Below are 24,841 nucleotides of genomic sequence, written 5' to 3'. Positions count from 1 at the left end.
GTGTGCCTGCTTTGATTTCAGTGAATTTAATTTTGATTTCTCTTGATCTTTGGGACTTGGTGCATTCTCAGCGATAGGAAAAGCAGGTTTTGTTCAGATCCCAGAGCACAGCTTGGATCTCTCCTCTGCCCATTCCCAAACCTGTTCCTGCTCCCAGCCCTGCCTGCTGCCACGGGTCAGCGGGGGCTCGGCGTCCCCCGTGACCTCTGTCCCTGCAGTGTCCCCTCTGCTATAACTGTGTGTCCTGCCATGTCCTGCACAGCTAAATGGCACCGAGCCTGTCCCCAGAGCTGCCCCACAGCGGGGCCGGGACCCCCACGGGTAACCCCCGTCCTGGGGGTGCTCCCAGCCTGTCCTGCCTGTGCCGGGGCTGGGCCAGCAGGACCCGCACACTGGAGGGCACGGGGGGAGAAACCACACGGGGTTCTCTCTCATCCTGGCCCCGTTCCAGCGCGGGCACAGCGCCCGACGGAGCCGAACCCGCCGGGGGTCCCGGCTCGGCCCGGGGGGCGCGGGCAGAGGGCGGCGCTCCCTTCCCGGGGCGCTCCCGGCCCCGGGACCCCCGACGGCGGCTCTGGGGCGCTCGGAGCCGCCGTGCCGTGCCGTGCCGTGCCGTGCCGTGCCGTGCCGTGCCGTGCCGTGCCCGTGCCCGTGCGCGCCGTCCCGCCCGGCGCTGCCCCCGCCGCTCCCCCGGGGCCTCCCGCGGGCCGCGAGGCAAAGTCCGCCCCGGCGGGCGCTAAGGGCCGGGCCGAGCCGTGCCGGGCCGGGGCGGGGGCCGGAGGAGAGGCTTTGGCGCTGATTTGCATAAGGTATAATGCCTTATGGTGGCGGTCATGGCTCGTTAGAGCGCGGCCCGCGGCCCGCAGCAGCCGCGGCCGGGGCGGAGCGGGAGCAGCGCGGCGAGCGGAGCGGCAGGAGCGGGGAGGATGGTGTCCCAGCTGAGCGCCCTGCAACGGGAGCTGCTGGGCGCCCTGCTCAGCTCCGGCGCCACCAAGGAGGGGCTGATCCGCGCCCTGGAGGACATGGTGCCCGCCGCCGGCTTCGGCGTCAAGCTGGAGAGCCTGCCGCTGTCCCCGGGCGGGCCCCCCGACGGCAGGGCCGCGCTGCCGCCGCTGGCCAACGGGCACGGCAAGGGCAAGCTCTCGGGCGACGAGGGCTCCGAGGACGGCGACGACTTTGACACGCCGCAGATCCTCCGCGAGCTGCAGTCGCTCAACACGGAGGAGGCCGTGGAGCAGCGGGCGGAGGTGGAGAGGATGATCAGGTACCGGCACCGCCGGATCCGCCCGCGGGGCTCGGCCCGACGGCCGCGGCCCCAGCGCCCTGCCGGGGCTCGCTCCGGTGTGCCGGGCCCGGTGCGGGCTCCCGGCGCTCCCCGCTCGCCCCGCGGTCGGTGCCGGTGGCGGCTCCCGGGGCTCCCGGCTCTCCCTGTCCGGACCCCGCGGCGGAGCGGCGCGCAGCGGGCAGGGGGAAGCCGGAGCCGGCGGCCGCGTCCCCCCGTCCCGTCGGGGCTGCCCGTCCCCGGTAGCGGCGGGGCTCGGACCGGCCGCCGGCTCCGTCCGTCCGCGCCGGCGGCTCAAACGTAAACCGCACCACGTGGAGCCCGCGGCGTTATTAATTTATTTCTATAAATCATCAACAGAAAGATACACAAAAGGCCGCGATCAGGGCGATCGGGCCGGCGGGTTATTCATTGCCGGGGTTGTAAAGCGGACCGGGAGCGGGGAAGGAGGAGGGAACCCCGACGGCGGCGGCTCCGCTCCGGCCCATCCCGGGATGCGGCTCCGCTCCGAACCGAACCGAGCCGGGCCGGCCCGAACGGGGCAGCCCCGGGCTCGGCGGGCAGCGCTGCCCCGGCCCGTGGGAGCGGCACCGAGCCCGCTCCGGAGCCCCGGGGAAGCGGCGCCGGTGTGAGCAGGTGGGAGCCCCGCGGGCCGGCCCCGAGTGCGGCGGGCACAGCTCGGGCTCTGTCCGTGTGGGGACACCGGGCGCTGCCGTTCCTGTCGCGATGCCCAGCGCGGTGCCCGGAGCGCGGCCCGGTGCTGCCGGCCCTGTGTGCCCGGTGCGGCCCGCCGTGTGTGCCCGCCGTGTGTGCCCGGTGCTGCCCGCCGTGTGTGCCCGCCCTATGTGCCCGGTGCTGCCGGCCCTGTGTGCCCGGTGCGGCCCGCCGTGTGTGCCCGCCGTGTGTGCCCGCCGTGTGTGCCCGGTGCTGCCGCCGTGTGTGCCCGGTGCTGCCCGCCCTGTGTGCCCGCCCTATGTGCCCGGTGCTGCCGCCGTGTGTGCCCGGTGCTGCCCGCTCTGTGTGCCCGGTGCTGCCCGCCCTGTGTGCCCGCCCTATGTGCCCGGTGCTGCCGCCGTGTGTGCCCGTGCCCTCCGCCAGCCCGCAGAGCCCGGGGACGGCCCCGACTCTTCCCCCGGGATCTCGGCAGTCGCGCTCCTGTCCCGTCCCGGTACCGGCAGGTGCCCTTTGGGGACCGGGCAGTGCCACCCATGCCCAGACCGGGACCCTTCGGGTGCCGAGGGGGCTCCTGCGAGGGAGGATCCATCGCGGGCCTCTCCCGATGGGCTCCCAGCCCTCCTGCCCGGCACGGAGCCCGCGCCCCTGGGTGCTCCCGCCTGTCCCCAGTGTCCCCTTGCCGGCCACATCCACCCGGGGTGCCCGGGGTGCTGAGCGCCGGGGTCTCCGTGCTCCCACAGGTGTTTCTGAGCAAAGTTTGCCTCGGGTTCAAACAAGAGCGGGCACATGTCCCTGAGGAGCCTTTGCAAGGAGCTCGTGTTTGCTCTGAGAGAGGCCTTTGTACTTGGAGAGGGAGCAGCCAGGGCGGCCGGGAGACACCGACCGCAGCCCTGCTGGGGCTGAGCCCCTCTTCTCCTTCTCTCCTGGTGTCCCGACCCAGGGCAGGCTCAGCCCGGGCTGTGCCCACATCCCGGGGCTGCTCAGGAGCCCTGCGGCTCTCTGGGATTGGGGTCTGGGCTTTGCTGCCCACCCATGGCGTGGTGGGTGCTGTGGGGTGACCCATAGAGAGCCCAGCTCTGGACAGACCCCGCAGCTCCCTCCGTGCCCCATCCACCTGCAGGGCTCACCCACACCTCACTCAGGGAAACAATAAACCCCAGATGCCACCCGTGGGCTGGGGACTTTGGGAAGGCCACCAGCCCTGGGGACCCAGCAGAGCCACCTGAGATGCGTGGGGAGCGCAGGCACAGCCTGGTGTGTGGGGAGATGCTGGGCAGGACGGCATTTCTGCAGGGAGCTGGGCTTATAATCCATCTCTATAAATTCTTGGCATATTTCTCTGAGGATGTGGAGTGTATTTACCTGGTTTTGAGGCTGACAAAATGGGCGAGCTGGTCTGGGAGTCCCTGGGAAGAGGAACAGGATTTGCCCCCACCTGTGTGTGAGGCTGGATGGGGAAATGATGGCTTTTTCTCGGGCAGCATTGGCAGCCAGGCTTTGTGGGGCTAATTTTGTGCAAGAAAAACACCTTTCCATGGTTCTGGTGAGAAGGACCGTGGAGCCAGGGCTGTAAACTGGTTTTCCAGTATTAGAAAGCACTCCTGGGCTGGGTCGGGGCTTTGGTTTTGTTTGTAAGTAAACTCCTGTTGAAGATTGGACAATTAATGTTTGTTTTATTTCATTTTGGTGACAGAATCAAAGAATAAGGGCTGGTGTTGACTCAAAAGGTTTTCCTCTCTGGCTTTTTAGGTTACCAAAAAAGAAAGGAAAAAAAAAAAGAGGCCAAACAAACACTCAAACGTTTCATTTTGGGTCAAGTCCAAACATTTTGTTTAACATGAAACAAAATGTTTGGGTTTGGTTTCAGGTTGTTTAACCCTTTTGAATACGGTCAAGTTGACTCGTAAAGGAAAAATCACTGCTCAGAAATTAAGACCTGAGTAATTGTTTTGAAAGTGTAAGTGTGAAACACGTTGGAAATGTCAAGGTGAAGCCTTTTTAAAAATAATTAAATGGAGGGAAATTCCGGGACTATTTTTACTAATTCTCTGATATTTTTCCAACCAAAATGTTGCCAAATTTTATGTGAATTTCCAAATCTCCTGTGTAGCCCCCGAGTCCCTCATTTGACATTTTCCAAGCGTGCTCTGATTCACATTCACTGACTCTCGGTTTCACTCTGAGCAAACGCTGCCCTGGGCTCGGTTGCGAACCAAACCTCTCTTAGAAATGATAATGAGCTCTGTTTCATTAACTCGTTATTAATCAGTAATTAGTGGGATCAGTTGGGTGACATGAGCTGCTGGTGACAGCGGTCTGCCCGAGCCCCTCAGCTGGGGCACGGCGCCTGTGCCCAGTTCTCCTGGGCAGGACATTTCCTCCACATCCTTCTCCTCGATTCCCACTTTTTCTGGGAGCCATCCCACGGACAGGACCCCCAAACCAGCGGGGTTCCCTGCCTGGGGGTGCAGCTTTGGGCTCAGCAGCTCCAGGAAGGCTCCGTGGCTCCTTCCCGGGACTGACAAAGCCCAGCTGGGCTCTGCTCCGGTGTTTTGCCGTGGATCCAACCAGCTTTGTTTTCAAGCTACATTCAGGAATAAAAGTAAGAAATCTACTTGTTGGGCTTTTTTTTTTTTTTTCACTTGACAAGGTGAAGGATCCAAAGTAGGTGATGAATTGGGAAAGCAGTTGGACGTTCCAAGCCGGCGCTGGGGCATCGCATTATTTGAGTGCAGGACTGTGACCAGCTCTGGGCTCACGCTGATTTTTCAGTGCTGAAAGTGCTCCCTTTTAGCCCAGAATAAACCCTGGGGTCTTGGGTACAGCACAGGTGTTTTGGCCTTTTCCTCTGCTGTCACACTGGGTATTCGATAGAGCTAAAGACCACGGACAGCATTTGGATTTTCAGCTAATTTTCGTAATTTTATTTTTTCTAAAATAAAATGACGCAAATCATCAGACTGAATCAGCGGACAGTAAAGTAGTGTGATTTAGAGAAGAGTCATTTAGAGAAGAGTCATTTGGGTCCTACAGGAGCCAAATTCAAGTGTTTAATAATAATCAGGAATGACTCAAAATTTTCGGGGGTTTGGTTTCGGTTTTGCATTCGGGGTTTGTGTGCCTGGTTTGACCTTGGCTTCTCAGCCTTTTGCGTACGGTCAGTGCATGCACAGCTGTGGGAGCGAGGGAATAGGGTCCCTTTTAAGGGGATATTGAGATTTTTAGGTCGTTATCCCTGTGGGAATGGAAGGAAGAAGCTGCACAGCAAGTGCGATGGGTTCGGTGGCAGGGCAGGGGGCACGGGCACAGTGCAGGTGCTGCACCCTGAGCAGGGCAGGAAAAGCATCCCCAGCCCTTCTCCTTCTTCATGAGCAGAGCAGGATGGGCTCCCCATGCCCATCCATGTGCATGTCCCACTGCCTGTGCGTATCTTCCATGGGGAAATCACGCTGAACGCAAGGGCAGCAGCTCATGGACGGGCTGTGCTTCTCCTTGGAGGGTCTGGAGGAGCTTTGCAGGCATTGATGGCACCTTGGTGTGTCCCATCAGGACACTGGGGTGCTCTCTGGGGGAACAGCCTGGCTGTGATCACACAGTGATGCTGTGAGCCCCCATTCTGCCATCCTGGGCTGGGACAGGGCTCTTTTGGGAGCCTGGGCAAAAACATACACTTGTGTACTTCTGAAGCAGTTTTAATAATACTAATAATCAATAATATTAGTAATGAAAGGTCTCCATTATGGGGAGAAGCAAATCCTGGGGGCTTTCCCCTGGCAGCAGGTGTTAACCCTTGGTTTCCCTGCCCGCAGCGAGGACCCGTGGCGGGCAGCGAAGATGATCAAGGGCTACATGCAGCAGCACAACATCCCCCAGAGGGAGGTGGTGGATGTCACCGGCCTCAACCAGTCCCACCTGTCCCAGCACCTCAACAAGGGCACCCCCATGAAGACCCAGAAGAGAGCTGCCCTGTACACGTGGTACGTCCGCAAGCAGCGGGAGATCCTCCGCCGTAAGTACCTGTGGGAATGGGGGCAATGGGGGAAATGGGGGAAATGGGGGTCCCCGTGTCCCTGTCCTGCCCTGGGCACCAGCACCAGCCCCAGACTCCACCTCCCCAAAGCAGTTTTCCAAGTGAAATGAATTTAAGGTGCAGGAAAAGTGGGTGAGAGCTGCTCTGGGTGGCAGGGCTCCCCCTGGCTCATCCACACGGCTGAATTTCTGGGTGTTTGTGTTTGTTAGAGCTGGGAAAGCAATTAATGATGGCTCACAATTAGGTGCCTTTCCCACCTTTCTACCTTTTCCCTGTTATTTTTCAGGCTGCTAATTTTTTTTTCAACTAAGTGCAAAAAATGTAGAGAGAGAAAATTAAAAACCCCCGAGTTGCTGCTGTGTGTAGCAGGGTTTGGGGCAGTCAGTGCTGTTTAAATACGGATTATTTTGACCAAGCACACTTTGTGCCCCTCTCCCACTCTTCCCTGGCCTGGGATCTGTCCCGTAGCTCTCAAAGCAGCCCTGAGTGGCACTGGCACCCCTCAGGAAAGGGCTCTGCCTCCCTCTTCCAGAAGGATGCAATATCCAGCAGAGGGGAAGTGCAGAGAAGGGTTTAGCACCAAATACCATTGCTCTGAAAACACACCTTGAGACATTAGAGCAAACAGAGCCTGCTCCAGCCTTGCCCTGTGCTTCCCCCCCGTCACGGGGGGAAAAGCCATTATAAAAAGAGGGAGAATTCCCCTGCAAAACTGGGAATAATAAAACCCTCCCATTAATCTCCCTTTACTGCCGTGGTGACAAGTGCCGGGGCTGGGGCGGCCGCCGAAGGTCACCTCTGGTGCTGCCCGCCCCGGGCACGGGTCCCACCGTGCTGGGAGGGGACTGGGAGGGAGCTGTGGCTGAGCACAGATCTGGGGCTCCCTCTCGGGGGGCTCTGCAGCCGTCCTGCTGGAAAAATCCTCCCGAAACAAGCGTGGGCTGGCAGGGCCCTGCCCATGAATATGCATGGCCATAGCGTGCCCTGCTCATGCCTCCCCATTAAACAGGGGTGGCAGCAGGCTGGCCCCTTCCCTTCCCTTCCCGGGGTGGGTGGCAGGGGGCACCCGGCTGGCTCCAAAGGCTGCCCTGGGCTCGGGGTGCTGGGCAGGGGACACGGGGGGACCCTCGGCGCGGGACGGTGGCCACAGGCCAGCTCACGTCTGCTCCTTTCTCTTTCAGAGTTCAACCAGGCAGTCCAGGGTTGTGGAAATATGACAGACAAAGGCAGTCAGGATCAGCTGCTGTTTCTCTTTCCAGAGTTCAATCAGCAGAACCAGGGGGCTGCCCAGCTCGACGACGCCTGCTCCGAAACGCCCAGCAAGAAGATGCGGCGCAATCGGTTCAAGTGGGGGCCGGCCTCCCAGCAAATCTTGTACCAAGCCTACGAGCGCCAGAAGAACCCCAGCAAGGAGGAGAGGGAGACCCTGGTGGAGGAGTGCAACAGGTAATGGCTGCCCCACGCACCTGGGCTGCCTCCCCTGCCCACAGCCTCAGCCTTCCTTCTGAAACCACGGGAGATGCTGCAGGAGATGCCGTGGGAAATGCCGTGCTCCTGGCTCACCACCCCAGCTCCCGGCTCGTGGCACGGCTTTGCCGAGCTGCCAGGCCTCTCCTTGCCATGTTTTCCCTCTCTGGGTGATGTCTGGGGCAGAGTGAGCTCCATGCTTGGGCAGGGTGAGATGGGGATGCTGCAGGGATGGTACAGGGGGTACCACAGGGATGCTGCAGCATTGTCAGAAGGAGCGGGGATGGCGTTTACAGCATGGCTGGGTGGGCGTGCAGGAAGGGCCGAAACCCCCCAGATTTGTGGTGTCCTAGGCCCCCCGCTTGCCCCCAGCAGCCCCCTTGCTCACACGTGTCCCTTGCCCTGCAGGGCCGAGTGTCTGCAGCGAGGAGTGTCCCCCTCCAAGGCGCACGGGCTGGGCTCCAACCTGGTGACGGAGGTGCGGGTGTACAACTGGTTTGCCAACCGGCGCAAGGAGGAGGCGTTCCGCCAGAAACTGGCCATGGATGCCTACAGCTCGGGCCAGCCCCCGCACAGCATGAACCTGCTGCTGTCCCACGGCTCCCCCCACCACAACCAGCCCAGCGCCTCCCCGCCCAGCAAAATGCCAGGTGAGCCTTGCCCAGCGTGCTGGGGGGATGGCAGAGTTTGGGGGTGCTGTGTGTGCAGGGGGAGGATGCTCAGCCTGGTCCCAATGGTGACGGAGGGCAGCTCGTGCTGTCGCTGCAGCGCCGTGGCCGCGTGCCGAGGGCTGGATTTCCACCGTGCCGGGATAAATCAGTGTTTGCTCGATTGGTTTGACTCGCGGCAGCTCAGTTCCGTGTGGGCTCGGCTGGGCAGGGAGAGGCTGTGCCCAGCAGGGCAGGAGGAGCTGCCCCGTGCCTGCCGTGGTGTGGCAGTGCCAGCTCGTGGTGCGTGGCCACTGGGGAGCCCTGGCTCTGGGGGTGCACAGCGTTGTGCCAGTGCCCGTTCATGGGGTGTAACCCACTGGGGAGCCCTGGCTCTAGGGGTGCACGGGCAATGCAGAGGGAAGGGGTGGCAGCGTGTCCTGGCCCCGCTGCAGGGCTGGCTCCATGGCTCTGCAGCATCCCCGTGCCACAGCGGAGCGAGGAGGATGAAGAAAGCTGCCGGGGGTGCAGAGTGACCCCTCCTCCTCCTCCTCCTCCTCCTCCCAGCCCAAAGTCCGGCCCTGCCGTGCCCAGGGCTGGGCAGAGCTGAGCAGAGCCGCCAAAAACCCCCGAGGGATTGAGTGGGAGATAACGGCGTGGGGAGGGGGCTGCACACCGGGGGCTGCACACCGGGCAGGGGCGAGAGGCATTGTTGGGAGAACAATCCCCATTGTCCCTTACCTGCAGCCCGCTATGGGCACAGGGGGCTCGGTGATGGGGGCACAGCATCCCCACTGCCCCGCGTCCCCTCGGACACAGCCCTGGAAATGCCCCTGGCTGGTGTGACACGCACCCAGCCCTGGAAGTGCCCCTGGCTGGTGTGACACGCACCCAGCTGTGGAAGTGCCCCTGGCTGGCGTAACGCACACTCAGCTGTGGAAGTGCCCCTGGCTGCTGTAACGCACACTCAGCTGTGGAAGTGCCCCTGGCTGGTGTAACGCACACTCAGCTGTGGAAGTGCCCCTGGCTGGTGTAACGCACACTCAGCTGTGGAAGTGCCCCTGGCTGGTGTGACACGCACCCAGCTGTGGAAGTGCCCCTGGCTGGTGTGACACGCACCCAGCTGTGGAAGTGCCCCTGGCTGGTGTAACGCACACTCAGCTGTGGAAGTGCCCCTGGCTGGTGTAACGCACACTCAGCTGTGGAAGTGCCCCTGGCTGGTGTAACGCACACTCAGCTGTGGAAGTGCCCCTGGCTGGTGTAACGCACACTCAGCTGTGGAAGTGCCCCTGGCTGGTGTAACGCACACTCAGCTGTGGAAGTGCCCCTGGCTGGTGTAACGCACACTCAGCTCGGCACAAGGCAAACCCGACGGAGCCCGTGCTGCGGACGGTGCCCATGGGAAGGGCAGGGTACCAGGGATGCTCCTGCACACCGGGGCTCGGTGCTGGCAGCCCCCGGGGATGCCCGTGCGCCGCTCCCGGCCCCGGAGGAACCGGCAGCATCCCGGGGAGCGGCCAGCGGTGACCAAGATGTGACCCTGCCCCAGGAATGCCCCGCACAATGGCCGGGACGGGCGGGACGTTTGCCCTGCTGTCAGCGGCTGATTGCTTACAAGGTGCCCCACAAGCACATTGTCAGCAGCATCAGCTGTTTTCGGTGTCGCGGCGGGGCTCACAATGCCCCACCAGCATGCAGCCCCGCATCGTCACGGCGCGTCCCCCGTGCATGCTTAATTGACAATTACGGCGGGGCTTTGAACGGAGCCCGCTGCCTTTGATGTGCCCCCGGCCTGGCAGCGCACATGGGGCACCCCCGAGAGCCTTTGTGTCCTTCGGGCAGGGGACAGCAATTACGGGAACCGCGGGCATTTATCTCGGCGCTGGAGGGCCCTGACGCCCCCGGCTTTCTTTGGCCGTCGGAGCGGGGCCAGCAGGGGCCGGCCGTGCCTGCAGGGCTCTCGTAGGGCCGCTGACAGCCCGAGCCGAGGGGCTTTCAGCGGGGCAGGAGTGATGGCTGCGGAGCACGGCCCCTCCGGAGGGGTCAGCAGGGCTTGGATGCGGGGACTCCTCTGGTGCTGGGATCCGTCCTGAGGAGGGGAAGATGGGCATGGCGAGGGACGCCGTGGGGTTTTAGGGCTGATTTTGGGGAAGCAGGCAGGGATGGAGCTCAGCCGTGGTCGCTCCAGGACACCGTGGAGTTTTAGGGCTGATTTTGGGGGTAACAGGCAGGGATGGAGCTCAGCTGTGATTGCTCCAAGACACCGTGGGGTTTTAGGGCTGATTTTGGGGGGAACAGGCAGGGATGGAGCTCAGCTGTGATTGCTCCAGGACACCGTGGGGTTTTAGGGCTGATTTTGGGGGGAACAGGGAGGGATGGAGCTCAGCTGTGATTGCTCCAAGACACCGTGGGGTTTTAGGGCTGATTTTGGGGGTAACAGGCAGGGATGGAGCTCAGCTGTGGTGGCTCCAGGACGCTGTGGGGGTTTAGGGCTGATTTTGGGGGGAACAGGGAGGGATGGAGCTCAGCGGTGATTGCTCCAGGACGCTGTGGGGTTTTAGGGCTGATTTTGGGGAAGCAGGCAGGGATGGAGCTCAGCCATGATTGCTTCAGGGCGCTTGGACCAAGCCGTATCCCGGACGTTCCCAAACCAGCACCGGGTCCATCCCTGCTGTAACCCCTCCATGGCATGTTTGGGATGCCCTCCCGGTGGGGCACACCCGGCTGACCCCATGGTGGCCGTCCATGCTGGGATTTGAACTGTCCTTGCCCCGAGGTGGCGGCGTCTGGGCCGCTCAATGCCTTAACAGCTTAATGACAGCCTGGGACGGTGTCCCTGTCCCCCTGCCCGCCACAGAAACGAGGGGCTGCAGCTCTGGGGCTGCTCAGAGCTCCCCCGTGCCCCTGCACAAAGGGGGTCACCCCTCCTTGGGACATCAATGGGGTCCTGCCAAAGGGCGGGATGACAGCGGGGCAGGGATGGGAGCTGTAAAAGTCAAACATCCCCCGGCCTCTTCTCGGGGACCCATCTGTCAGGCCTCGAGCTGTGGGTTTTACCTGTTTGCAGGTAAATACCTAAAGCCTTTCTATCTTGGAGGCTCCTCTCCGAGGCTGGACTTTTCCCTTCCTCTGGGTTTTATCAGTGATCTTGGTTCCCTGTTTGATTTGAAGGTCACTCGGGGCTTTATCTCGGTGCCATGGCAGACTCTGGCTTATGCCATTTTTATCTTCAAGAGCCCCGAAGACAATCGGGGCATTGATGAGATTAGGGGAAGCACCGCCCGCCCCCGAGCCCACCCTGCATACAAAGGGCCCCAGGGTGGGGGGCACAGCATCCCTGGAGCCTGTCTGGGGGGCACAGCATCATCTCCAGCCTGTCCTGGGGGGCTGCACACCCATGGGGGTCAGGGTGTCATCCCTCCATCCATCCATCCATCCATCCATCCATCCATCCATCCATCCATCCATCCATCCTTCCATCCTTCCTTCCATCCTTCCACCCCTGCTCTGCAAACATCAGAGTAGCAGATCAATATCTGAGCAATCACATTTATTTACATATATATGTGTATATAGGTATATGTTTAAACTCATTACTTTTATTTATATATATATATGCACACACATTTAGATATCTCTATATTTAAATGCATTACATATATATTATATATTTATTTATTTAGATATCTCTATATTAAAATGCATTATATATATATATATATATATATATATATATATATATATACATTTAGATATCTCTGCAGCTGGAGATAAACATAAAAATAACCCAGTGCCACCCCTGACATTCTCCCTAAAACCCAAAGGGCAGCTGAAGGGCTTTACCTTCCCTTTACAAGAAGAGCCCATCAGCAAACCCTGGCTCTGGGGTACCTGGTTTGTTCCTGGCTCTGGGGTTCCCTGGTTTGTTCCTGGCTCTGGGTTCCCTGGTCTGTGCCTGGCTCTGGGGTTCCTGGTCTGTGCCTGGCTCTGGGGTTCCCTGGTCTGTGCCTGGCTCTGGGTTCCCTGGTCTGTGCCTGGCTCTGGGTTCCCTGGTCTGTGCCTGGCTCTGGGTTCCCTGGTCTGTGCCTGGCTCTGGGTTCCCTGGTTTGTTCCTGGCTCTGGGGTACCTGGTTTGTTCCTGGCTCTGGGGTTCCCTGGTCTGTGCCTGGCTCTGGTGTTCCCTGGTTTGTTCCTGGCTCTGGGGTACCCGGTCTGTTCCTGGCTCCCTCCCCATGTTCTGGGGGTGCTGGCTGTCACTGGGACCCCGTGGCAGTGGCTGTAATATTTTACTGTCAGGGACATTGTGGGGCTGGCTGGGTACAGTGCACTGTTAGGAGCTTTTCCCTGCTTTATGGGGGTAATTAGAACTTTATGACAGCAGTGAAATGGGAGGGTCTAGTCCCCATAAACGGGTTTATAATGGATATAAACTATGCACCTCTGTAACTGAGCGAGATTAACACTTTAGGGACAATTTGAGTGGCAGCCCAAAAGTCAGAGGTGCCCTCGGTGCTGCCTGGACCTGAATTTTGGGAGAGTGAAGTTGGTTGTCCCACAGTGACCTGGCTGTCCATAGTGTCAGTGGGTGAAGCATCACTGAGTCCAGCATGTCCCCAAAAGTTACACTTTGCTTTTCTCACCCCATTCTCACACCCTAGTCTGTGCTGGTGGCTGCATCCTGAGGGGTCAGGCAGAGCCAGAGCTGCATCCCCTCCACCACCAGATCACCGGTGAATTTTTGGGGTCTGTCTTGGGGTTTGGCATGGCTGGTGATGTGCAGGACATCGGTGAAGGTCTGGGCAGAAGCCTGGAGCTGGGGGAAGGGGCAGGCACAGTTGAGATGTGCTGTGGCACGGTGGCAGCAGGGCTCTCACTGCATGGGAATGACAGTTAAAAGTACAATGAGGGTTTTGTTTTAATATATACAATTTATTAATATCAAACATGACTTAAAGCAAAGCAGAACCAAACTGCTTCCCTGCTGGTGCCTGCCAAAGGCAGGGCCTGGTGTGTTCTGAGGAAAGGCACAAGGCTGTGATGAGAGTGATAAAGAGACTGATCCTTGCCCCAAACTCCCTCACCACCCCAAAAGCCCCCAAAGCCAAGCCAGGAGGGTGAGTGTGGCACCCCAGAGCAGTCGGGAGGTGCTGGGGCCCCTGCCCTGGGGCTGTCACTGCTGTCCCCATCCGTGGCTGTCACTGCTGTCCCCATCCGTGGCTGGAGCAGGGTTAAGGCTATGGAGCCAGACCCTGCTGGGGCAAGGGAGGGCAGTAAAACATTTCACAGCCTGTGCAGCTCAGGGCCCACACAATGGCCCGTCCCATAAACACACTTTTATGTTATGGCTGTAGCTCCAGTTAAAAATAAAGCCTTGGGGAGGGCAGGCTCCCGGGCCAGACCCATTCCTGTGACCCCATCCCGGCTCCTCTCCTGAGGGAGCAGACTGAGGGGGAATAAATCCCTTTGCACAAGGGCTGCCTCCAGCTGTGGAGGCACAGCAGAGCAGCAGGAGAACCCTTGTGCTGGGCCCTGATGGCTGTCTGGGCCCAGCCCATAAAGCCTGGATGCCAGAGCTCTGGAGGAATCCTTCATTCCCGGTGCTCACAGCTGTAACCCTGCCCCTGCATTCACCCCAGCCCTCTGGGGAGCTCCCAGGGCTGTGCTGCCAGGGCAGGGCTGCATCCCAGCCCTCAGTGATGGAGGGAGCCCGGGGAGCTCAGAGGAAAGGCTTCCCCATCCCCAGGGAGCTCCCTGAGTCCCAGCAGTGACAGCAGCAGCAATGCCTTGTGGTGGCATTAATATCCCTGATGTGAATGATGTGATCTGCCCAAACGCAGCCCAGCCCTGGGGACACGTAAATAGTAACACCCCTCCCGTTGTGGGGATGGGGAAATAATAATAATAATAACAACACTCCTCCCATTGTGGGGATGGGGGAATAATAATAACAACAACAGTCCTCCCATTGTGGGGATGGGGGAATAATAATAATAATAACACTCCTCCCATTGTGGGGATGGGGAAATAATAATAATAACAACAACACTCCTCCCATTGTGGGGATGGGGGAATAATAATAATAGCAACACTCCTCCCATTGTGGGGATGGGGGAATAATAATAATAACAATAATAATAATAATAACACTCTTCCCATTGTGGGGATGGGGAATAATAATAAAACACCCCTCCCATTGTGGGGATGGGGATGGCCTAGTGAGGGTGGATGCTTCCCAAAATGAGCCCTGCAGGAGGATTCTGCCTGCCCTGCAAGTGTTTCTGAGCAGGTCCCTGGTGGGGCAGGACAGTGGCACTGCTGTCACCAACCCCAGGGCCCAGCCTGGCTCTCCTGGGGAGAGCTAATCCTCATCAGGACTCTTCATCAACACACAGAGCCTGCTGTGGTTTTATCTGGAGGCCCAAAATCTCAGTCCCCAGCCTATCTGGGGATCTCGGCGCTGGTTATTGTTCCTCAAACAATCAAAGGCTCGTCCTTGGGGCTGCAAGGAAGAGCTTCAGAATCAGCATTTAGCCACCCTCCTGTGTGTTATAAAGCCAGCTTCACAGCTTTGGGTGGCTTGGCTCACGAGGTACCACCCCCTCGGCTGGATAGGGCATGATTTTGCATTTAAAATGCACTTTTTGTTGTTTGGCTGAGCCCAGAGGAGGCTGAAGACAGCAGAAACTCTGATTTCCCTGGCGAGAGGAGCCGTCTGCCCCGGGTCTATCTCTCAGATCACGGCCAGAAGAAAGGGCTTTGTTTTATCTCCCTGCCATTGTTCCACAGCGGGATGGATCCCGGCCCGCAGGGAATGAAGCACCCTCTGCAGGAATGGGAACGGGAACGGGAACGGGAATGGGAATGGGAACGGGAATGGGAATGGGAATGGGAATGGGAACGGGAACAGGAACAGGAACAGGAATGGGAATGGGAATGGGATTGGGAACGGGAACGGGAATGGGAATGGGAACGGGAATGGGAATGGGAACGGGAACAGGAATGGGAACGGGAATGGGAATGGGAACGGGAACAGGAATGGGAATGGGAATGGGAATGGGAACAGGAAAGGAAATGGGAATGGGAATGGGAATGGGAATGGGAACGGGAACAGGAACAGGAACAGGAATGGGAATGGGAATGTGTGTGACAGTGCCCGGCTTGGGCAATGTTTAAATGTTTACCCTGCTCGCGCCTGGGACGTCCACTTGGGCCAATATCCACCTGCCAGAGGACATTCTTTTATTATCAGGGATAAAGGGGTTTGCTGGGAAATCATCAGGAGCCAGACATCGAGCTGATTCCTATCTGTGGCTCGTGTTTAACCAGCTGATGGGGGAAATTCAGGGTGATTGCAGAGTGGCTGTGGTGTGGTTTGGGTGGAGGCTCTGTGCTTGGTTTTGGAGCTGGGGGAAGCTCCTGGACTCCAGTTCTGGTTTCTTTGCTTTTCCTTGGTCCAGATATTGATTTTAGATCTGTCCTTAGAGCATCCTTCACAAGCCAGCCCCAGGGATGGGCACTCTGAGGAGCTGTCCCCAGTGTCCTTGGGGTGGATGGCAAGGTGGCTTTGCCACCATGGGATTTTCCCCCAGGAGAGCCATGGTTTGTCTGTCTGTCCATCCTCCAGCACTTCCATCCCAGAGCAGTTCAGTGAATCTGGCTGGGAGCACAGGGCTGGGCTCCTCCTAACCAATGGTTTTTCCTCCTAACAAATGGTTTTTCACCCTAGCTGTCAGGGCAGCCCTGTAAAAGACACTTTTGTTTGCCCTGGGTTTTCCTCAGTTAATTATTTGTGATCTGTGGATGCCTTTCCATGGCACATGGCTGATCATATGGCTATCAGTGTGGGGTGCTTCGGCCAAATTAAATACATTTATATGGGAGACCTGTGCTGGGGGCACATTTCCCTGAGGGCAGGGGAGGGCTGGGGTCTGCTCTGGGGGCTGGGGGGTGTCTGGTCCCTCTGGCTCGCTGCAGCCCCGTGTGTGTGTTGCAGGGGTCAGGTACAGCCAGGGCACACCTGGCACATCTCTGTGTTCCCCATGGATGATATGAACCCCATGTTTTTCGGGGGTCAGGTACAGCCAGGGCACACCTGGCACATCTCTGTAGTGCCCATGGATGATATGAACCCCATGTTTTTCAGGGGTCAGGTACAGCCAGGGCACACCTGGCACATCTCTGTAGTGCCCATGGATGATATGAACCCCATGTTTTTCAGGGGTCAGGTACAGCCAGGGCACGCCTGGCACATCTCTGTGTTCCCCATGGATGACACCATACCCATGTGTTTCAGGGGTCAGGTACAGCCAGGGCACACCTGGCACATCTCTGTGTTGCCCATGGATGACACCATGCCCATGTGTTTCAGGGGTCAGGTACAGCCAGGCGGGCGGCGAGGCCGTGTCCTCGGGGGCCATCAGCCACCACGGCGGCGCTGCCATGGTCACCACGAGCCAGGCTGTGCTGCAGCAGGTCTCCCCGGCCAGCCTGGACCCGGGCCACGCTCTGCTGTCTCCCGAAGGGAAAATGGTGAGTACACCTGGCCCATTGTGGCGGCGGCGGCGCTGATAAGATAAGAGGGCCCAGGGGCAGAGCAAACAGAGCTTTCCCCGGGTTTCACACCGGCCCGGCTGAACAATGGGGCATTGTGGGGGCCCGGGGTGCCACTGTCCCCACCTCCGAGGCGGTGGGACACACGGTGTGCTCCAGCTGCATCTGCCAGAGCCGGGCTCATTGATTGCAGGCTGGGTGGATCTCTGTTTGCTTTCCCCTGCCCATGACATGGTATCGATAAAATACTCATTCATTACTTCTCCTGAAGCCCTCCCGAGTTTGGGAAGGCTTCAGGAAAAGTATCCTGAAGCTGATAAAAAAAAAATCCAGGGGATTTTTTTTATTTAATCCCCTGTCCCAGGGGATTAAAGCTCTGACCCCACAACTCCTGCCTCTCCCCATCCCCTTTGCCATGGGGCTCTGCTGGGCAGAGCTGTTAGTGTCTCCAAGAATGGAGATGGGACATCAGCATCCCTGATGGGGATGGGGACACCAGCATCCCTGTGCTGCTGGACATGTCCCCATGCTGCTGCTGCAGGGCCATGGCACTCGGGGTGCCCCTTCCTGGGGCAAAGCCCCTGCAGGGTGGGTGAAGGAACAGGACAAGGAGGGGTGCAGGAGGGCAAGGAGGGGGTACAGAGGCTCAGGCCAGCACGGGATGGGTGTGATAGCCGAGCACAGCCCGTCCCTGGAGCAGCCTGGCAGGGCTTTGCCTGCAGCTGCTGCTTTTCCGGGAGTTTTTTTCCGGCTGAAATCGAAAGTCAAACATGGCACTGGATGACGGGGCCAAGCCGGTTCCTGCCCGGTTTTCACTTCCATTTTCAGAGGGCTGTCCCTGCTGGGCCATGCTGTGGGTGCCCTGGTGAGGCTGGGTGTCCATGGAGGGGCTCCCTGTGCCCTCCCTCACTATGGCACCGTTTTGCTGTGCCATTCCCCCTGGCTGGGCAGGGTCTCTGTGCAGCCCCTCCGCTCTGGCACTCACCCTGCCGAGCCCAACGTGCCCTGCCACGCTGGGGGGACACTGCAGACAGACACCCCAGCCCACTGCCTCTGCCCCAGCACGCCCAGCTCAGCCCAGGGTGTGTTGAGCCTCATAACCCTCAGCCTGGAAGCCATAAAATGAGTCAGGGACAAAGGCAGCAGCAGCAGCACCGCATGCCCAGGGTGGGGGTCCCCGAGCACCAGGCAATGCCAGCACCCCCTGGGACTGGGCAGAGACCCCCAGAAGGGGCTGGGCAGCACGACAGGAGGAAAGGGAGCAGGTTAAACTGGGAAAGGCACTCAGTGAAGTGCAGCAGAAGAGATCTCCCCAAGGCACAGACACTGCCCAGCCGTGGGGACCCTGGCTCTGCCAGCTTATCTCTGATCTCCAGGCAGGGCTAGCTGGTGCTTGCCAGTGATTTAATAGAAACATGCTGTAGGCTGTGGTTTCTAGTAAGTAAACATGTGCCTTTGCTGCCCCACATGAAACGAGGAGCTGCCAAGGAAGTTGCTGCATCTCTCAGGAAGGAGCATTACTGAAATCCCTCGTGGCTCACTCTTTCCTGCTCCGGTGTTTGCCTGGGCTGTGTCAGTGCCAGGGGGTCTGCCCTGAGGGCCCAGTGCCCGGAGGGTCTTTTCCATCATGCCCAGTGCAGGTGCAGTGCTCTGGGGCCAAACACCCCGTGAGAGGAGCAGGGCTGCAGCGTGTGCCCGCCGGGAGCTGTTTGGCTTGTGCAGCCGAGTGTGCTGTAACCCGGCCTTGGAGGCACTTGGAAAGTGGAAAATACCGGATCAGGAAACGTGAGTCACTCCCGGGCTGTGGAATTTATTGATGGATTTGTTTCAATTGCTATCTCCAGCTCACATGTGCAAAATAAACAAGGTGCTCGGCACCGGTGTCCAGAAATGTCACCTGAAGGGCTGCAGGGATGGCTCTGCGCTGGGACTGGGGTCACCCTGTGCAGGAGGGCTAACAGCAGGAATTAGGGGAAGGGGCAGCAGTTAAAGAAATGAGGCACTGACACGTCCTGGGGAGCAGCTCCAGTGCTGGCAGCCCATGCCAAGTGCCTTTGTCTGATCCCTAAACTTTGGCCCGAAACCCCAGCACTGGCTCTGGCTGTGCACACCCGCCCTGTCTCACCAGTATCCTGCCAGGCTGGTGACTAAGATCATCACCACGAGGCCCTTTTCACCTTCCTCCTGTCATTTTTCTCCACTTCTCCGAGTTTATAGGTCCCACTTTCCCCTGCAAGCAGGATGGCTGAGTCTCATAAGGATGGTTAGGAGTTAATGAGTGCTGAGAGCCCTCAGCTGTCCCCAGGGCTGGAGCTTGGACTCGGGGTACAGAGCAGCCAGGGTTTGGGATGTGCTGTGTTCCAGTGCCATGCTCCAGTGCAGCTGGAGGCCAGTGCCAGCAGAGCCTTTCCCAATGCTGCTCTGCTGCACATTAACACCAAGATGAGGTGCTGCAGGCAGCGGGGGCTGTCTGGGGTGAAGTTCAGCAGGACTGCAGCCTGCTCCCCTCTGGGGAGGGGGCTCTGCTGATGCCCCCGTGCCCACGGAGGGAAGCAGGGGGCTGTGCTGACTGTGCCTGTCCTGCCCCGCAGATCTCGGTGTCGGGGGGCGGGCTGCCCCCGGTGAGCACCCTGACCAACATCCACAGCCTGTCCCACCACAACGCGCAGCAGTCGCAGAACCTCATCATGACGCCGCTCTCGGGGGTCATGGCCATCGCCCAGAGTAAGTGTCCCCCCAGCTCCCCTGGTGCCCTGCCCTGGCCAGGGTGGCCCTGCTGCCCCTGCTGACGCCCCGCTCTGCTCTCTCCCTGCTCCCAGGTCTGAACACCTCGCAGGCCCAGAGCGTCCCCGTCATCAACAGCGTGGCGGGCAGCCTGGCAGCCCTGCAGCCCGTGCAGTTCTCCCAGCAGCTGCACAGCCCCCACCAGCAGCCCCTGATGCAGCAGTCCCCGGGCCACATGGCACAGCAGCCCTTCATGGCCACCGTCACCCAGCTGCAGAACTCACACAGTAAGGCCTGGGGAGCTGCAAGGGGCCCTGCATGGATTCACATGGGAAATGAGCTTGTGCCCTCCTCCTCCTGCTCTGTCCTTGGCTGCTGTCCCTCTTGTGGTTCCAGCCCATGGATGCTCAGCAGAGCAGGCTGGTCACATCCTGCCTCATCCCTTCCTCCCTCTGGTCCAGCCACAGCCCCTCAGTCCCCACGGGTTCCTGGGGGTGAGCTGCTGCCTGAGGACGCAGTGGCTTGGGGGGAAGTGCTGGGTTCCTTCCTTGGCTTGTTTGATCCCATCCCCATTCCCAGCTGCCCGTTCCCATTCCTGGACATGCCGTGGCAGGGTTTGGGGTGGCTTTTCCCTGACCTGTCCCCTTGTGCCCACAGTGTACACACACAAGCAGGAGCCTCCCCAGTACTCGCACACCTCGCGCTTCCCCTCGGCCATGGTGGTGACGGACACCAGCAGCATCAGCACGCTCACCAACATGTCCTCCAGCAAGCAGGTAATGCCCTCGGGGCTGGCTGAGGGGGCACAGGGTGGGCTGTGAGCCTGGGGGGCAGCTTTACCCCCTCTGCATGTGGGGCTGGAGGGGGGAGTAGCACAGACCCCATCCTGCTGCCTGTGCTGTGCTCCTGGGGGGAGCTGAGGATGGGAACCCCGCTGCAGCCCCTTCATGGGCTCCAGAACACCTGCTCGTGGTGGTGGGATGGGATTTGGGTGGTTTTGGCTCCAGAGCACCTGCCAGCAGTGGTGGGATGGGATTTGGGTGGTTTTGGTGGTACCAGGCAGGCCCTGCTCATCCCTGGGAGTGGAGCATCCTGCTGGGGCTGAGGAGGCAGAACCAAGCAGGTTCTGCTGCCCACGTCCAGGGGGATCAGCCCTGGCTGGAGTCGAGTGCAGTCCAAGGCTGCCCAGCCTCCCCCAGCCCATAAACCTTTATCATCTGCCCACTGCAGGTGTAAGGCCGGACTTATCCTGGTTCAAATCAGGTGTGTGAGGTTTTCCTGAGACAATGGTCCCTTTCTGAGAGCCAGCTCTGGGGACTGTGGGAAATATGTGGCCCTTATTGATCGCTAGATAAATAAGAGAGAGCCTTGAACTTGCATTCAGATAAACTTTTCTTCCCGAGGTTTGACAGGGGACAGGGAAAAAATGTCTGCAATGACCACAGAGTAAATACGGCGTGGGATTGCTGAGACACCCCCCCGGCACCGCTGTGGGATCCTGGGCAGGGATGGAGGGAGGGGCTGCAAAGGGGGCACCTGGGGGGTTTGGGGCGCTTGGGGAGGGGTCAGGAACGGCTCCCCCGGGGGATCCCACTCGGGGCAGTCCCAGGGTGAGCGCTCAGGCACGGCCGCCCCCAGCTCCATTTCCTGCGTGCGGCGTTATCGGCCCATCTGCTGCGCGCTCAGCCCGAACTGCCCCTGATTAATCGAGCTCTGCTGCCTTTGATGCGGCAGCCCCGGGACACAGGAAATGTCCCTGGCAGCGAGATGGAGCCCGGCCATCCCCTGCTGCCCGGGGCCCTGCGATCAGCCTACCCTGACCACGCCGGGGCTCTGCCTCCATCACCTTCCTGCGCTTCATTCCAGCAGGGCTCAGGAGGGATACGGGGCCAGGACCCTTCACCTGCACCCCGTTACCCCCAATACATGATAAACATCCTGCAAGCACCAGGGCAGGACGTGAGCTGTGTCCTCCCAGCCCCCAGAACCTCTTTTCCCACCAACCATTCTGTGCCCAAGCTACTGCTGAAAAAATTCATCTTTGGGCATGGATTTCTTTCTTGGTGGTCAGCAGTTTCATCAGCCAGAGGTGGATGGAGTGTGACACATGCAGTGTAGGGAGACCATAAATGCTGTTCACCACCCAAATTGCTCAAATACCTGAATATTTTTGGTGATTTGGGTTTCTATCATTGAATGGGGCTACCAGGGGCTGCGCCCTGGCTCCTCCACACTTTGCCTCGGCATAAGGCAGGGAGCCCCCACCATATCCCAAAACCTGTTCCGTGGTGGAGGTGGCTGCTCCAGGTCCTGCCAGCGGGACGGAGCAGGAGGGAGGTCCCTGCTCACCCCCAGCTCCCTTATCAGATGCTGCTGTTAGACCTGGAAGGGGCAAATACCTCTCTGTTCCTTTGACAACGCTCGGGGCCGAGGCACGGCGTTTATGACGTTGGCAAACACCTGATAGCCAGGGCCAGTCCCTAATGACATGTCACGGGAGCCTCCTGGCGTCTCCTTATCTGCGCCTGATGATGTTTGCTGTGCAAGGTCACCCCGCCCCTGCCGGGCCCGCCGGGGGGACCCCCGGGATGGGCAGGGATGGGGAAGGGGCCCTGCAGTGGGATGGATGTGGCAGGGGGGGCTCTGTCCCTGGAGACGAGAGCATTGCTGGGGATGAGCCCCGGCACTGCTCCCACCCCAGCCGAGCTCAGCCCCACGCCTGGCTGCTCCCGGGCACAAACACGACTCCTGGCACAGCCTGGGCACAAACAGGACCTTTTTTGGCGTTATTATTTTTGGGAGGGGTGGCAATAGCTGGCTAAGAAAGTATTTTCTCACTGGCTCCCCCATAGGGGTGCCAGGGAGGGCTGGGGGCTGAGCAGGGCAGCACCAAGGTGGTCACAGAGCAGGGCAGGAGGGGATGCAGGGATGCAGGAGGTGATGCAGGAGGGGATCAGGGATGCAGGAGATGATGCAGGGATACAGGAGGTGATGCAGGAGATGATGCAGGGATACAGGAGGTGATGCAGGGATACAGGAGGTGATGCAGGAGGGGATGCAGGGATGCAGGAGGTGATGCAGGGGGCAATGCCTCCGAATGCTTTGTGTTGCTGCCTCCTCCTGCCGGCGCCGCTCACTGTGCCCCTCTCTCTCCCTGCGCAGTGTCCCCTGCAAGCCTGGTGATGCTCCACACCTCGCTGCTCTTGCACACAGCTACGGGAGCTCCTTTTCCTCACCATCCCGCCGGGAGCCGCCTGCCGGAGCAGCGCCCAGCAGCGAGCGAGGAGCCCGACACGGAGCCGGGCCCGGGGCTCCCCCTCCGGGGCTCTCCCGGGGCTCTCCCGGTCCTGCCTCTCCATCCCTCCGCGCAGTGTTTCCAAGACGTGTCTCGGGGATTGTTTCGCTGAAGTGTTTGCCTTGCAAGAGGCTCTCCCGAGGAACGAGGCACGGGCTGTGCTGGGAGCTGGCAGAAGGGGAAGATGGATCATGTTTGAGTTGTACTCCTCCGCTCGGACTGAGAGGGACCGGGTCTGTTACTTGGCGTTCGGAGGGAGGAACTGCATGTGTTGTTGAACTGAGCCAATTAACCTGTAAATATAGGTACAGTCTGCTCCATCCTCCCCCCTCCCACTCCTATACATAGAGATTTATATAAAAAATAAGTAAATTTTGTCCAATGGATGTAAACTACTGTAATTAAGTGCAATTCCCCCATCTGTATATATTGGTCCTGAATATCTTAATTTTGTCTTTTTCTTTTTTTTTTTTTTTTTTTTTTTTTTTTTTTTTTTATGGTAAAGGTCAGAGCTGAAGATGGTTTTGGTTTTGTATTTCTCTTTTTCCTTTAAATGATTTAGTTGCAGTCCTGGGGCTGGCAAGGACCCTGGTCAGGCAGCACTGGGCTCTGCTGTGCAGGACAGACAGACAGACAGACAGTGTCCCCTGCACGGTGACACCCCACGTGAAGGAAGGGCACGGGGCGAGCTGAGCAGAGCCCTGGCAGGACCTGGATGATCCATGTGGGGACAGCTGTGATATGAATTAATCTCAATGGATTTCCCTGCTTTTGGGGGCTCTGAGGGGGCTCTGGTGCGTGGGGAAGGACTCAGCAGCCCACAGGTACTGGGACGTGTCAGCAGCTTCCAGGTGAGCCTGGAGCATTTGCAGCACAGAGTGAATGAGGCGACATGGAATTCTGATGGGATCTGCCCCAGTGGGTTCAGACTCTCCCTTTTCTCCTCTCCCAGGGCACAGGAGGCTTGGGTGCCCAGTCACTGCCTCATCTCCTGCCCAGTGAATGGCCAGCACAGGTGGCTTCTTTCCACCTTCAGCAGGTGATGATGAACCTTGTTGGCTCCACCCTTAGTACACAGGGTGCTCTGGTCCTCATGGTGTCCTGGATGGATGGATGGATGGATGGATGGATGGATGGATGGATGGATGGATGGATGGATGGATGGATGGATGGAACATGGGCTGTGGTGTGAACACTCCAGCTGCTGCCCTGCCTCAGCTGGCACCAGCTCCTGCATGGGAAGCCCTGCAGAAACATCTGCAGCTTGTGAATGACCCCAGCTCTGTGGGGAGGGCATGTCCAGCCCCTCAGCACACATACCACAGCTCTGAAACAGTTTGGGTGCCCAAGTCCAGCCTCCCAAAGCCATGGAAGTGTTAAAGCCATCGTCTGCCCTCTGTGAGACACGAGCTGCTCTGTAAATGGATCTCGTGCTCCCCAGCTGTGCTGATTTTCCATGAACTCTGTGGCATGTGCCAACTGCTGAGAGGGATTTCGAGAGGTGGGCAGCAGCAGAGGTGCCCATGGACAGACAGCCATGCTAAGGACAGCACTGGATGTTCTCTTTGGGCTGAGAAGAGCTCTTTGACTCACAGTGGGACCCTCACCCTGGCTGGCACTGACAGGAGCTGCCCACTGGTGAATGCCATCAGGAATTTGGAGACCAATACTCAGAATTACATTTAATTTAATGTATACCATAATTAAACACCATTTTTTTCTGAGCCCTTGCTGCTGTGTGGTCTGTGAGCTCCACAGTGACCATCTGTGGTGGTTTGGCAGAGGTGGGGCTGAGGGGACACGGGCTGGTGGCACGTCCCTGCTGCTGTCCCTTGCAATGACCATCTCATTTACACCTGCCTGCATGTCCAGGGTTTCCTGTGCACCCCCAGGTGTCAGCCAGGAGGCTTTTGGAGGTGGGCAGAGCCACCCTCACCCCCTAATGATGCTGCCCTTGTCCCAGCAGTGGTCCCTCATTCCCTGCTCCTTTGGCAGCCCTTTAGCTGAGCAAACCAGTCAGGAAATCAGGAGGGGAGTGCCAAAGGCAAGCCCTGTGTGCTGGGCATGCTGAGCCCCAGGGGGAGGTGGTGGCAGGGTGTGCTCCAGGGGCTGGAGAGCTTTTGGAGGGCCTTGGTTGTGAAGAGCTAACAGAGCTGAGTGACTCTGGGCAC

General features: G+C 59.2%; 1 protein-coding gene across 2 annotated transcripts; it reads left to right on the top strand.

Annotated features, from left to right (window-relative positions):
* Positions 1 to 926: 926 nt before the first annotated feature.
* On the top strand, positions 927 to 23,097 carry HNF1B (HNF1 homeobox B). Of its 2 annotated transcripts, none has more exons than XM_059486961.1 (9): positions 927 to 1,264; positions 5,767 to 5,966; positions 7,247 to 7,433; positions 7,863 to 8,104; positions 16,470 to 16,630; positions 19,243 to 19,375; positions 19,471 to 19,662; positions 20,033 to 20,151; positions 22,538 to 23,097. In XM_059486961.1, the coding sequence occupies exons 1-9, from the start codon at positions 927 to 929 to the stop codon at positions 22,556 to 22,558; spliced, it is 1,593 nt and encodes a 530-aa protein (XP_059342944.1). In that variant the 3' UTR covers positions 22,559 to 23,097. The 2 variants fall into 2 exon arrangements, with proteins under 2 accessions (XP_059342944.1, XP_059342943.1); XM_059486960.1 differs by having other exon boundaries at positions 7,169 to 7,433.
* Positions 23,098 to 24,841: the final 1,744 nt, after the last annotated feature.

Source organism: Ammospiza nelsoni, chromosome 21, assembly GCF_027579445.1.
Source record: "Ammospiza nelsoni isolate bAmmNel1 chromosome 21, bAmmNel1.pri, whole genome shotgun sequence".
In the NCBI taxonomy this organism is placed as follows: domain Eukaryota; kingdom Metazoa; phylum Chordata; class Aves; order Passeriformes; family Passerellidae; genus Ammospiza; species Ammospiza nelsoni.
This window is presented reverse-complemented; position numbering and strand designations above follow the sequence as displayed.